The sequence below is a fragment of the Zingiber officinale genome, chromosome 1B (genome assembly GCF_018446385.1).
Source record: "Zingiber officinale cultivar Zhangliang chromosome 1B, Zo_v1.1, whole genome shotgun sequence".
Classification (NCBI taxonomy): Eukaryota; Viridiplantae; Streptophyta; class Magnoliopsida; order Zingiberales; family Zingiberaceae; genus Zingiber; species Zingiber officinale.
In genome coordinates, this window is record NC_055986.1 from 135,848,043 (window position 1) to 135,861,864 (window position 13,822).

The 13,822-nt window shown below is 33.8% G+C and overlaps 1 protein-coding gene across 2 annotated transcripts; it reads left to right on the forward strand.

Moving 5' to 3' along the window:
- Positions 1-1,690: 1,690 nt before the first annotated feature.
- LOC121980838 (ubiquitin carboxyl-terminal hydrolase 14-like) lies at positions 1,691-13,187 on the forward strand. 2 transcript variants are annotated; one of them, XM_042533081.1, is made up of 19 exons: positions 1,691-1,918; positions 2,020-2,191; positions 3,927-4,039; positions 4,135-4,471; positions 5,928-6,022; positions 7,146-7,279; positions 7,371-7,427; positions 7,519-7,596; positions 9,206-9,260; positions 9,850-9,930; positions 10,633-10,831; positions 10,908-10,965; positions 11,049-11,171; positions 11,331-11,419; positions 11,536-11,625; positions 11,741-11,911; positions 12,056-12,183; positions 12,335-12,461; positions 12,788-13,187. In XM_042533081.1, exons 1-19 carry the CDS (start codon positions 1,823-1,825, stop codon positions 12,964-12,966), a joined length of 2,382 nt encoding a protein of 793 aa, XP_042389015.1. In that variant the 5' UTR covers positions 1,691-1,822; the 3' UTR covers positions 12,967-13,187. The 2 variants fall into 2 exon arrangements, with proteins under 2 accessions (XP_042389015.1, XP_042389022.1); XM_042533088.1 differs by having other exon boundaries at positions 9,853-9,930.
- The last annotated feature ends 635 nt before the right edge of the window (positions 13,188-13,822 follow it).

Consider the following 13,822-nt stretch of genomic DNA (forward strand, 5'->3'; position numbering starts at 1 on the left):
TTGGTGATGGCGACCGGCGAGGGAAGGGACCGTCGATAATCGATTAATACTGAAAATAAATTAAAGATATATTTGACATTTAAATTTTAATTAAACGATGACTTTATAATATAATCGGATTACATGTGTTTATTTTATAATCTAGATTATAAAATTTCATTATCTTTTATAATTCAAATTAGATTACATTATAATTTTAAAATTGTAATAAGTCGGAATGACACCGCTAAGATAACGGATCTATCCTTTCTAAAACTCTACTAAATAAAATAATCAACTTTATAATATAATTTTAATTATATTGTGGATTACATCTACCAAATCTAATCTTCTACCGGTCTAACACAGGCTACAATTTTTTTTTTAATGTTCGAGAAGAAAAAATTTCTTTGCTACTTAATAGATTTGATATTATTATTTTTTATTCATTAAGAATTTATTTGTTTATTTATATGTTTTATTTATGTTTGATAAGTTAAGTAAAATAATATGAATCCGCTACTTAAATGATTAATAAATATTTCAAAGTATACAGATTAATTGAATGAATCTAAAAATGAAAGATTTAAAAAGATATTTACTAGTAATAATAAAATATAATAAAATTTATTTTAATATATAATAATAATAAATAAGAGGAACAAAATTTAGGAGGATAGATTTTATTTAATATGATAAAGACTTATTCTATAAATTTTATCAATTAATATAATTCATAAATTTATCAATTAATATAATTCATAAATTTATCAATTAATATAATTCATAAATTTATTTATATATATGAATATTACTTACCATCGCTATTCATAAATATTAATAAATGAATAGTTATATGTTAGATAAACATGAATAAATTATTTAGTAAATATTTTTTTAGTTAGCACTTCTTATCTATGGATTAATTTCGAAGATGACTCATTCAATTTTATGAACAAATTTTAAAAATTGTTAGGATAAATCTGAAAGTAAGATTCTAAATTTATCATTTTATCTAAGTAAAATATCTTACAATATATTAAAATCAAATAGTAAATACTTACAATCATGTGCTCACAGTAAGTTTAATGGGTCCAGATTTTTGGTCCATAAAAAAAATAATTAAGAGATGAAATATTTTTGATTATGATTGAATTAGGGTCACAATATATTGTAATTGATTATAATTTCTTTTTAAATTTATCGTCCACTAAATTATGAAAAAGAAGGATCATAATTAATTATAATTAAATCTCAAATAATTATAAATGTTCCATCTTTAGATGAACATTCCGTTAATTCGATTAATTCTATTAATTTGATATTAATTTTTTGTATAAATTCTTTTTATTATTATTTTAAATAAATTTAGTTAATTTTGTGTTAACTGAAATAATTAATTCGATTAATTCAGTTTTAATAAAGTTTTAATTTAATTCGATTAATCAATATTAAATTAATTTTTGATTAATTTAATTAATTTATGTATCGAATTAATCGAATGTTACTTTCATCTCTTAATTTGTTTTTTCTTTTATTTTTACCCGGAGATTTGTCCCCAGATTAATTCGCTTACGATAAAATTGTAAGTTGAAAATGACATTTTTAAACGGTATATTGTTCTAAATAACCCATATACTTTGGGAAATATTGGATAAGATATAACGCGAGTTTGGACTTTGAATTGCAAGCAATAAATACGTAACTCAAAAGCCCCTCATTTGCCCACCGCAGAAGCCCTCGCCGCAAGGAAAGAACCCAAACAGGCACTCTTCGACTCTCTCGGGATCTCCTCCTTGTCTTCCTCCGCTCCTTGAAACCCTAATCCTCGATTCCGACTCCAATGGAGCTTCTCCGCTCCCACCTCTCCAGAGTTCGCATCCCGGAGCCCACCAACCGCATCTACAAGAACGAGTGCTGCGTCTCCTTCGACACACCGGTAACCCGCTCCCCCTTCGCTTAGTTTTTTTTTCCCTTCCTTCTTCTGCTTAGCTTTCATTCTCGCTTCGGTTCCCTAATTGTGTTTTTGGTGACGGCCAGAGATCGGAAGGGGGTCTCTACGTTGATATGAGTTCGTTTCTTGCGTTTGGGAAGGAGTACGTTGGCTGGAACTACGAAAAGACAGGGAACCCAGTTTACCTTCACATACAGCAGCGACCGAAGCCTGTGCCTGAGGACCGGCCTCTAAAGAAACCAACTCTGCTTGCGATCGGTATGCTTTATTTGGCTCTGTGTGTGTGTGTAAGTTTGGAGCTACTTTGCGATCCCTTGCTGTTTAAAATCTGCCTACACCAATTCAATCTGCTGCTTGACGCTTGGCAAACCATGTCAACATGGGTCTTTAAATTTTTTTAATCTTAGCCGGTTGGCCCAATCAAATCAAACATCGGGATATGAAGCATGATTTTTTTTTCTTTTTCAACTGGATTTTTTTTACAGTTGTTGTACTTTAACAATGCCAAAATATGTTTCTGTTTCTTCTTTTGCATCATTGCTTTGCTTATATTTCTGGGTTTTCCTAAAGATGAGAAGCATGCCAAATATTTTCATTTGCAGTGTTTTAGTACATTTCAGTAAACTTATGGGTGTCGTTAAAATGAATACTCCTATAATCTGTTAAAATGCTGATGCCTTCATAATGTGCTTGTAGTTTTTTCTTTCTTTCAATTCTTATATCTGAACGTTCTAGATATTTGCTTGAAAATTAACGCCACCATTGATTTTTTTTTTGCCGGAGAAATAAACTGACCATTAAGTCCACTCTCTCCCATTAAGTGTATGTTTATTTAAATACATATTTTATTTGAGATAAAAATGTCCTTGTGAGTTTTAGGTGACTTCCACTAGAAGAGTATAACGTAGCCTCCCCAAGTATTTATTGACAATTTCAACTATGAGATACTTTTTAATATGTATGATGTTCTGTATATCATTAGAAGAATTTTAAGAAGGGGAGTCTTGGCGCAACGGTAAAGTTTCTACCGTGTGACCTAGAGGTCACGGGTTTGAGTCTCAGAAACAACCTCTTGCACAATTGACCCTTCCCCGAGACCTTGATTGGTGGGAGCTTCGTGCGCTGGGTTGTTTTTTTTAATAAACTTCTAGAATGACAATATTAAGATAGAAACTTAATATTAAGAACCAACTTTGTGTTTCTTAATAGAACTTTGAAACCATATTTGAGGACTTTGTTTAAGGCCATAAATTACCTTTTTAAACTTGTACATTCTACTCGCCTATTTTGAGCAGCATATCTTGGAGCTCGCTTGATATAAAATTCTTCATAATGGTTGCCGTATAGATATAATTTTGACATCTATATGAAACATATTGTAATTCTAGTTTATAATTAAAGAAAAAGGTATAGAGACTAGATCAAGTCAAGCAATAGGGAGAATTTCTTGAGGTAATTCACACCATAAGTCTATTGTGTAGCCTGTGGTAACTAGTTTTACTATTTAACAGCACATTTTCCACTGATAAAATATTTAATGTGAATGCCCATCCAAAGATACAAATTGTACACCAGTTGGGCGAGAATCAAGTTCCCACATTCCTTGTGATAGAAGAGCAAATACTTGTTCTTGTATGGCATGTCTCCAATAGGGATCTTCAAGAGGTTCATGGTGTGATCTGAGAACACTAGGATATAGCACACTCACACTGTAGCATATTTTCTAAAGATTGATGGTCATGCTCTTTTTTTTTTCCTTTCCCTTTTTAAGTCATATGACTGTTTGTTATTGTAGTTGCACTGTCGATCTCAGATGTTGAATAAACGAATAATTCATTTTTCAACTTGATTTGATTAAATCAAGGGTTTATTGCCGTGTATGAAGGTTCAGTGAACTGCCATTATAATTATTTTATTTCTTACAAAACAAACGTAGCATTTCAATGTTTTTAAGGGAACTTGGGAAATATGCTTTGTATAATGTGGTTTGCAGGTGTGGAGGGAGGATTTGATTATCAGGAAATTGAATATGAAGAAACTCACAATATTGTAATATTGCCTGAATATGTGTCTCTACCATTTCCTTCTGTTGAGTTGCCAGAGAAAGTATGCATTCTTCTTTTAGATTTGATATCCAAAATTTTTATTGTCTGCAGCAAAGACCATCTTACAGTTTTTTTTGCATGTTAATTACTTTGTAGATTAGGCTAGCAGTTGATGCAGTTTTGTTGGCTGAAGGTGCTGAACGCAAAGAACAGTTAGCAGCTTGGACTGCGGAGAAGAAGAAAGTTAGTACTTATGCATTAGGTCTGCAACAGATTAATAATGGTGTTGTTGTGCCTCCATCTGGATGGAAATGTTGCAAATGCAATAAATCTGATAATCTGTGGCTGAATTTAACTGATGGAATGATACTTTGTGGTCGGAGAAATTGGGATGGAAGTGGTGGCAATAATCATGCCATCGAACACTACAAGGAAACAAATTTTCCTCTAGCTGTGAAACTTGGTACCATAACTGCAGACTTAGAAAGTGCAGGTAATGGTTCTTCTCCCCCTGAATCTATTTAGACTTGGTCCCTCTGAATCGATTTGTGTCTTTTTATATATCTGCTTTGTTTGCAAGGTTCATTTTTCTCTCATGGGTTTTTGTCCATATTTCTTTTTTTTTTTGTATTATCTTACTTGTTGCAGACCATGACATTTTGTAATATTGATAATATTTGATTGATTTTATTCTTGATCCAGAAAATAATTTGAGTTTTTGTGTTCATTTATAATGTTGTTACGGTTCCTTTGCCGTCATTGATTTTTTTAATGTATTTTGTCACCTATTTTTGGCATGAGCACGTCCAAAGATGACTAATAGATATGATTAGTAGATTCTATAGATATAAGGATTGGATCTATTAGATTGGAAGCTGAAGAGGTTGGAGGGAGATCAAAGAAAATGTTTGTTGACGTGATAGAATATTATTTAATTAATTTGAATATTTCTAGCAATCAAGAAGCCCTCCACCTTCAAAACTCCCCCACTATCACCAGATTGCACTAACTGTGTAACTTTCTATTTTCCACTTCTGAAATATTGTTACCAGCCATCTGTCATCCCTATGTATTTCTCAAATATAGGGCCTCACAGAAAATGACTGTTATGATAATCTAAAAAAGATGCTTGACACATTGAAGCTAATCATCCTCCTAATATAAAATATCGTCAATCATGACATTTGTGACAGGCTAATCTCTTACTAATTACCCATCCAATTAAGATTACTTTCTAATGATTGGTTATGTTTCAGAGACATGTAAATCATAGTAATTTTCTGCTGATTTGTATAGAGTAAGTAGGTCAAGCAAATAAAAATAGAAGTTAGAAATTGGAACTAATCATACCCTTCCAGTTTGCACATTTAAACTGCATGCCAAAAATTCGCCTTTTAAGGTATTTGGGAGATTGGAGTACAGATCTAGCTTTGCCTTTTTCCCCTCTATTTTTTTTTTTGTCTTTGTTGTGTATCTTTGTCATGATTTATTGTTCTTTGCCTTTGATTTTACTAGAAGAACAAGCACTTTGCATATTACGTGTTGTCCATGTTCTGCTTTCTGGGGACTTCATCAATGATCTATTTATTTTATGCTGAAATTACATGCAAATTGTGATGGCAGATAAAAATTGCATGCAATTGGTAGTGGTAAGAAATTGTCCTTTTAATATTATTTGTCTTGAGAATATCATGCAGCCTAGGTAGATTACAAGATGAGTTTTTATAGAACAAGAAATGGATGATAGATCCAAATTAGTATGTGGATGTGATCAAGTTTCTTCTTTTATGATGTATACTCAATATTATCAATCGATGATCAATATGAGAATTGAGAAGTATAATTATGTTCCCTTCTTTTTATAACAATTTGTGTGAATTGAGATGTATTCATTGTGTTTAACTCTTCGTTGATATGTTGCTTAACTAGTAACCATCATGGCAGTTCAGACGTTTTCTCATACCCCGAGGATGATACCATTGAGGATCCTTTATTAGCTCAACACCTGGCTTTTTTTGGTATCGATTTCTCATCATTGCAAAAGGTCAGTGATATATCAAAGATAAAAGATAGCTTCACATCTCTGGATGTTAAAAAATATGTTTCTGTATCTTTTTCTTTTCTCCCTTTGTTTTGGAAATGACAAATTTTCTTCCTCGTCGACCATCTGTTATTTTCTCTAACAACCATTCTCTTGATTAGTATATGGTCAGATCATTGTTCTTCTGCATTAATGTTAGGCTTTTGCTGCTTTGATACTACATGCCAAAACCCTTTTTGCTGATAGATAATTGATTTTGGTTTGAGACACATCAGCAAGATTTCTGCTGCTCACTTTGATACCATACTTTTACTTAGAATTATGTGTTTGAGTTTACTTAACTCTATCATGCCTTGAGAGTTTCTCTAATTGTATGCCCTTACTCAGAAATCTTTTGTTTTGTGATTGAATACATATATTTCACTTTGAATTTTGAGTATTTGTTCACAACAATGTAAATATTGTGAGATATAGTGCTCATGTATGTGCTATTAATTCATTTTTGACCTTTCACACACACAATAATATAAAGCTGTTATTTTGAAGTCCAATCCCCAGTTTGTTCACATGAAAAAAATGGCCAAATATTCACAGATGTTACTTGAGTTCTCTGCATGTTGACCTATAAGTTTATATACAATTGTGGCAAAAGGCGAATATGCTCGCCCCAGTGCCCCCATCAACCCGTCCCAAGGCCAACACGGAGGAGGTAAATCACGGGTGACTACTAGCCTTTGGAATAGTGACTAGCACATAAGGGAGGTATTACCTCGACTTTGCCGAGGTTCGAACCCCAGACCTCATTGTGGCAACACCTCATGCGCTAGCCACTAGACTCATCCGAGGGGACTTCTATAAGTTTATATACAAGTTGCTATGGATGGTGGAAGAAGGTAAAGTGTTGACAGTGTTTGACATTAGTTCATTTGAGTATGACAAGTTTGCTTTTGTAGTTATTTTGATAGACTTGATACTCTGCTTCAAATATTGGCAAAGGCGGCAAAATTTCTATTGGCTTTTCATATGGTTATTCACATTTATCAAGACTTTTTATCTCCCTTGTTACTCATTAGTGCAATTGTTGCAAAAGAAGTTACAGAAGTGTAAATTTATTTTGTTTTTCCAGACTGAAATGACTACTGCTGAAAGGGAACTTGACCAAAACACAAATTTTGACTGGAATCGTATCCAGGAAAGTGGGCAGGAGGTGGAGCTCTTATTTGGACCAGGCTATACTGGTCTTCTTAACCTTGGGAATAGGTAGTTATAAGCTGTTGTTACTGCAATTACTTCCACTTAGTACATCATTTTGCTGCATATTGACTGCTCTTCTGTCTTGTTTCTTTGTCAGTTGTTATATGGCATCAACAATTCAAGTGGTGTTTACAACTCATGCTTTCAATGCTAGGTCTGTATAATTTCACATTAGGGGCTATCAGTGCAGGCTAACAGCATTTCTTATCTGACAATTTTTTGTAATATATCTGCCAATTTCCCAGATATCACAAAAACCAAAGTCTGAAGAAGGCTTTTGCTATGGCTCCCTCTGATCCAACACTGGACTTGAATATGCAGCTGTAAGAATCACACTGCCAACTCTAGAAATAGTCATTTAATGTGGATGAAGGATTGAGTGGTATTTTCTGGGACCAATTGCATGCCATCTTTCAGATGCATGCTACTGTAGTCTTACATGTTATGACTTATGACCGTTGACATGCCAAATTTCCATGCTTGCCTTATCATAGCAGTTGAGAAGGGATTGCTATTATTGTGTGTCATAAAGGGGATTGTTACATTGTGCATATATAGGACTCAAAACCTAATACTCCATAACTAAATATCAATGTGGTGCTAAACCTATTCCTCATATAACAATAACTCTTAGGGTGTAAAGCAATAGTAGTAAGGAAGCAAGAAGGGGAAGAAAAGGAAAGGACATAGATTTCCTTTGGTTGTTTACTTGAAAAGGAGGAGAGAAAGAAAAATGAGAGCAAGTAACACAGCTAGCCTGTTGATTTTGTCAACCCTAAGACATGCAGGGTAAAACCAATCTTTTTCATTCCTTTCTCTCTTTGTCCCCTCTTCTATTTACTTTTTAATGAACCAAAATGGGGAAAAGAGCTCCTTCCTTTTCCTCCCCCATACCTTTCCTTCTACCCAAGTAGACAAGGGAATCTGACTAGTTTCTCCCATCTCTCCTGTTACTTTGGCTCGCTTCTCCTTCTCAAAGAGACATTCTCTTAGACTCTTTTAACTAACCTCTTGTGTCTTGATCATGTGTTTGTTAGCTTTATCTTGATTGCTAGTCATGAATGATACCTAATGTTTGTATAACTTGGTAGGTAATATGACCCTATCCACTATAGCAAATATGGTTTAAGGTTTTTAAATCCATTTTTTTACTAAGTTGGAAACTTATAATGCTTCTATCATAAGTGTGCAATTAAAAGGACAAATTTTTAAAGATATATTTTTATTCCTTGTTTTTTAAACTATATTTGTTACTTAAACAACACTTTGTCTTATACCATGGTGCCTTGTACTACATTTATTAGCTATTGATGATGATAGATCTACCATGGGTATTGAGCGGTTAATCAGTGTAAGAGCTATGCACTTCTATTCACAGAACAGAGTGGCCTGATGACATGTAAAGTTGCAGTATTGATTTTATGTGTTTGTTATGATTGTCTAGCCCTGTATATCACTTTTTATTCATCAATTTAGTTGATTCAAGATTGAACTAATTTGGGGGCTAGGGATCTTAATTTGGTCGCATGGCTAGTGGTTTGGAGGGAAATCTAGAATTCAAAATTTTATATATTTGTTTTCTCCAACTAATCTTACTTCAGGTTGATTCCCCCTTTGCTCGTGGACTTGTAATTGAGAAATCTATACATAAGGCTTCATGACTAAAGCTTGAGCAAGTTGCTTCGTGCATGTAGTTAGCCTAGTAGAGTAATTATACGTGGAAAATGGTTACAGAGCTTCTATTAGTTAGGTGCCTTAAGAGCTTTTATGCTCACTGATATTCATTTCCTTTATAGATTGATGGGATTTATGCTTTTTGTTAGCCTAGTTTTTTGTTTCTGTTGCAATATTGAAATATTATTATTTCGATGTCCTTCAGCTGTCTAACTTACCTGCATACTTTTCTAATACTTGTTTGTAAACTGCATGTAGGGCTAAACTAGCACATGGGTTGCTTTCTGGCAAATATTCTTTGCCAGTTCAACAGGTATGTTTACTCTAATCCACTGTTTTTCAACCAAACTAATGAAGTAGGGAATTGTAAAACCCATATTTTAGTGCTGGGAGTTCTGCTATGCCTTTATAACTTTTTCTGATATGTGAATTGATGATGTATATTTAACGTTTGATGGGTTCATTCAAAATAAATGGTGAATCAACGTTGACTGTTAAATTTAATTTAGGGACTCTATATGATGATGAGGATATTTTTCTTCAAATGCTTCTGTAATATCTGTGATGGTTTCAAGGTTTTAGTGGAGATAATCTCTTGAGTTTAATGTCTTATAAAAAAGGATAGATCCGCTACCTTAGCGGCCCCCTAGTGCCGGCCCTACGGATATGGAAGGAGGTAAATGCAAGTGCGGCCATAGGCGCATAGTGGGGTAAATCTCAGGTCGTCAGTTTTTGAGAATCGACTCCTGGTCATTACGCCAGAGATGTCATGCACCCATCGTCTGCGCTACGCCCTGGGGGCGAGTTTAATGTCTTCTAAGATTATACAGAGAGTGAACCTCTATCCATATCTATGATTTTTACTGCTAATGAAAACTTTATGGTATGCTTTTTTGTTTCAGAAGCAAGAAGGCGTCCCTCCTCGTATGTTCAAAATGGTTATTGCTGCTAGTCATCCTGAGTTTTCAAGTATGAGACAACAGGTACATTTTACATTTTTGTCAGTATTTACCAATTAATGAACTATATGGAAGTGTTTTGACATGTACCAACACTACTGTGCATCTGTTTTGCCTTATGTCTAGGCTCTCAAGTCATGCAAGGGTTGATGGACTGTTCTGATAATCATAGTCCATTCTTTTTGACACCTTGTCATGCTACTTTAAATTGTTTTTTTATCATTACTGTTTTGAATTCTTTTTTTTTAGTTGTGATGTTCTTAGTACTTATATGGCAATTTCAAATATGCTATACTTGATATTGGCAAGATGAGTTTTATCCATGGGCCATAATGAACTGAGATGTGCATAAATAGTTGGAAGGACTGTTTATATGAAGTCTTTGCCGCCTTCGTCTAGGAAATGTCTATACTAATCTGTTCCACTTTGCAAGATTAGCTTTAACTGATGGAAGATGGTGAATCCTTTTTCTCAGGACTGTTGATTTTGCAATAGGTCATTGGTTCAATACCAATGTAGAGGTTCTAGATTTTAAAGCCCAGTAAAATGGTCTGGATATAGGTTAAAGATTCTAATATGAAAATCCCAACAAAGTAGATGTTTCCTATGCTGTAGATGTAATTGAACCTGACACTTTTTGCTTGTTTATGTGTTAACTTTGCCCACTAATACTTGTTCCCTTAATTTTTTAAGTTTGCAACTTGTGTTGTTTTTGTTACTATATAGGATGCACTCGAGTTTTTTCTGCATTTTCTTGACCAAGTTGAACGCGCCAATACTGGAAATCCTGCATTGGATCCTTCAAGGAGTTTCAAGTTTGTAATTGAAGAGAGACTTCAGTGCCCCTCTGGAAAAGTTGCTTATAACAAAAGATCAGATTATATTCTTTCTTTAAATATACCGCTACATGAGGCTACTAACAAAGGTAAATTAGTTATGCTTTCTGTTTTCTTGATGATAATATTTAAAAGTCATTACTCATTTTGCCCTTGACGGTTCAGAACAGCTTGAAGCCTTCAATAAGACCAAAGCAGAAAAAAAGGCAGAAGGGAAGGACCTGTAAGCTATAGAAGGATTATATATAGGTTTTCCGTTCTTGGTGTTTTTGTATTTTTATATATTTCCATTGCATGTTTGGACAGAGATAGTGGTGAAATTGTAAGGCCAAGAGTCCCGTTGGAAGCATGCCTTGCTAGTTTTTCATCTACTGAAGAGATTCATGACTTTTATAGTTCAGCATTAAACACCAAGACAACTGCAATCAAGTATGTTGTGAATGTTAACCTATAAGGCATTTACATAGATTGCTTTTTTCCTGATTCCAGACTTGTAAATGGCCTTTTATTGAATCATAATCTCTAAGATAATTTCTTAAATATGATTTACCTTGTATTGTTAAAGCAACTAACTAAATGTTTTTCAAGGACTGCTGGTTTGGCTACTTTTCCTGATTACCTGGTTTTGCACATGAGGAAGTTTGTGATGGAAGAAGGATGGGTGCCAAAGAAGCTAGGTATCTTGCTTTTATTATATCTTTTATTTTCTTTCCATTTTCGTCTTTTTAAGTGAGTCTTAGTAATTTTATTCTCTTCTCTTGAATTTTTGGTACATTTTCAATTTGTCTTGCAGATGTTTATATTGATGTACCTGATGTAATCGATATCACACATATGCGCAGCAAAGGTTTGCAGCCGGGAGAAGAATTACTGCCAGAAACAGGTTTATAATCATAGTCTGTTCGCTACAAATTCAGTAAACAAAGTGGCTGCTAAATGTGCAGTGTTTCTGATAATTTTTTTCTGTACTTTCTTGTTTGATGCATTCTGTTTTGCAGGTCCCACTGGGGAAGTTGAATCCACCCAACTAGTTGCTAGCGAGGACATAGTTTCCAAACTTGCTGCTATGGGCTTCAATTACCTCCATTGTCAAAAGGCTGCCATAAACACTGCTAATGCTGGAGTTGAGGAAGCAATGACGTGGTTACTTTCTCACATGGATGATCCAGGTTTATGTCTACTCTTTGAACTTTTTTTTAAGCAATCATCTTCTCTAAGCATATGTAATGAAGTTGGTCTTTTGATCTATAGAGGATCTAGAAGATATTTGGAAAGATAATTCAATTGGTATGACTTTCAACATTTCAATGCAGATATAGATGAGCCTATTTCACATAACTCTCATGCAATGGAACTTCAATCTGTTGATGAGACAAGTGTTGAAACTTTAATTTCATTTGGCTTCCATGAAGAGGTTGCTAGAAAGGCATTAAAGGCATCTGTAAGATTTTAAACTTGAAATCTTTTTAGAGTTGATACTCTTTTCTGATACTGTTCTTAATTGACTGTAATTTGATTTACAATTTCCAAATTTACTGTTATGCTTGCTTATATAGTTGTTTTACAAGCTCCAACTTTGTCCATTCCCATAGGGAGGGAACATAGAGAAAGCTACAGATTGGATATTTAGTCACCCTGAGGCCTCAAGCTCAATGGATACGGATGCAACCTCAAACGGCATGCAGGATAGTGATCCTGGAGTACCAGATGGAAGTGGAAGTTAGTGTTCTTTAACTGCATTTCCTTTCTTTTTCCTGTAATAGTGGAAATGATGAATTGTTTTTTTTGAGTATTTTTTTTTGAAGAAACTACTTATAATGATCTTTAATTTTAACTAGTTATTTATTCTTTTTTATTGATATGTTTGTCTGGCAAGGTCGAGCCTGTGCTTGGCTGGGGCTGGGATTGACCCAGGCCTGTCATGGACCAATTTTGATTTATATTGTGGTTTCTTTTCTTACCTCATTTTAACCTTTTATTTATTTATTTATTTGGTTTTGTGTTGATTACTAGCTTTATACCATTTTAACAATTTCATTCTACAGGATACAAGCTCATGGCATTTATTAGTCACATGGGCCCTTCCACCCACTGTGGCCATTATGTGGCTCATGTACATAAAGATGGTAAATGGGTAATATTCAACGACAGCAAAGTTGGAGCCTCTGTGGATCCACCAAAAGACATGGGATACTTGTACTTCTACGAGAGAATAGTTGACTAAAGTTGATCGTTTTGCAAAGATAAAACTAATATTTATTGGCAATTGTAGGATTCTTATCAAGCAACTTCTGTTAAGGCAATGTTTTTGCATGATTATTTCGTTGAAATCCTATTGTTGTCTTAGTTCATTATGTTCATGGTTTAAATGGAAAAAAGTACTGGTTAACTTCTTGCGCTTATGATCAATGTTAGTTAATCTTAGATGATAAGACTTTTCTGTTCTGCGTGATGGTTCTTAAACTATTTGACTTAATGGCTCAAATTCATATGATTCATTGTTTCTAGAAACATAATGAATTCATTGTTCGAAATTCAAATGGTCATAAAAAATGAATAGTTTGCTATCTGCACGCTACTTGGATACATAAAACAGATGTGTATAGGGATGTTTGTACTTCACATAGTTTACTTCACTAGCTAGAAGATTAAAGAGACTCTTGACATTTTGATATCAACTAATGAATTTCTTTTTGATCCTTTGTTAAAATAGAAAGATTTACTCATTCTCAAGATACCAGTTATATTATCATTTAAAAATTGTCAGTAACTACATGGTGAAACTAAAGAGATGGATTTGGCTTGTGATATCACTGATGATTACTTTAGGGATGCCATCGACTTGGAACTCATCTTCTTTTGCTCTGTCATTATTTGTGTTGCTCTCAGGCACACCTTACTTGCGCATCTTAGACTTCATCAACTCTTAACCATCGGGCCGGCTCAAGATATAGGCTATTAAGGTCTATGTCTAAGATCCCTATTATATTGGGGCTCATTAAATTTCACATATATATATATAAATTTAAAAATATATATGAAGTTGTATATTTTATTTTTATTAGCAATTTTAATTTTTT

What these genes read in the sequence shown, in the direction of transcription:
- LOC121980838 (XM_042533081.1), top strand. Translation starts at nt 1,823, where the DNA reads ATGGAGCTTCTCCGCTCCCACCTCTCCAGAGTTCGCATCCCGGAGCCC. An exon ending in TTTCAAGTATGAGACAACAG is followed by an intron (nt 9,931 to 10,632) that starts GTACATTTTACA and finishes GTTACTATATAG; the next exon opens with GATGCACTCGAGTTTTTTCT. An exon ending in ATGGGTGCCAAAGAAGCTAG is followed by an intron (nt 11,420 to 11,535) that starts GTATCTTGCTTT and finishes TTTGTCTTGCAG; the next exon opens with ATGTTTATATTGATGTACCT.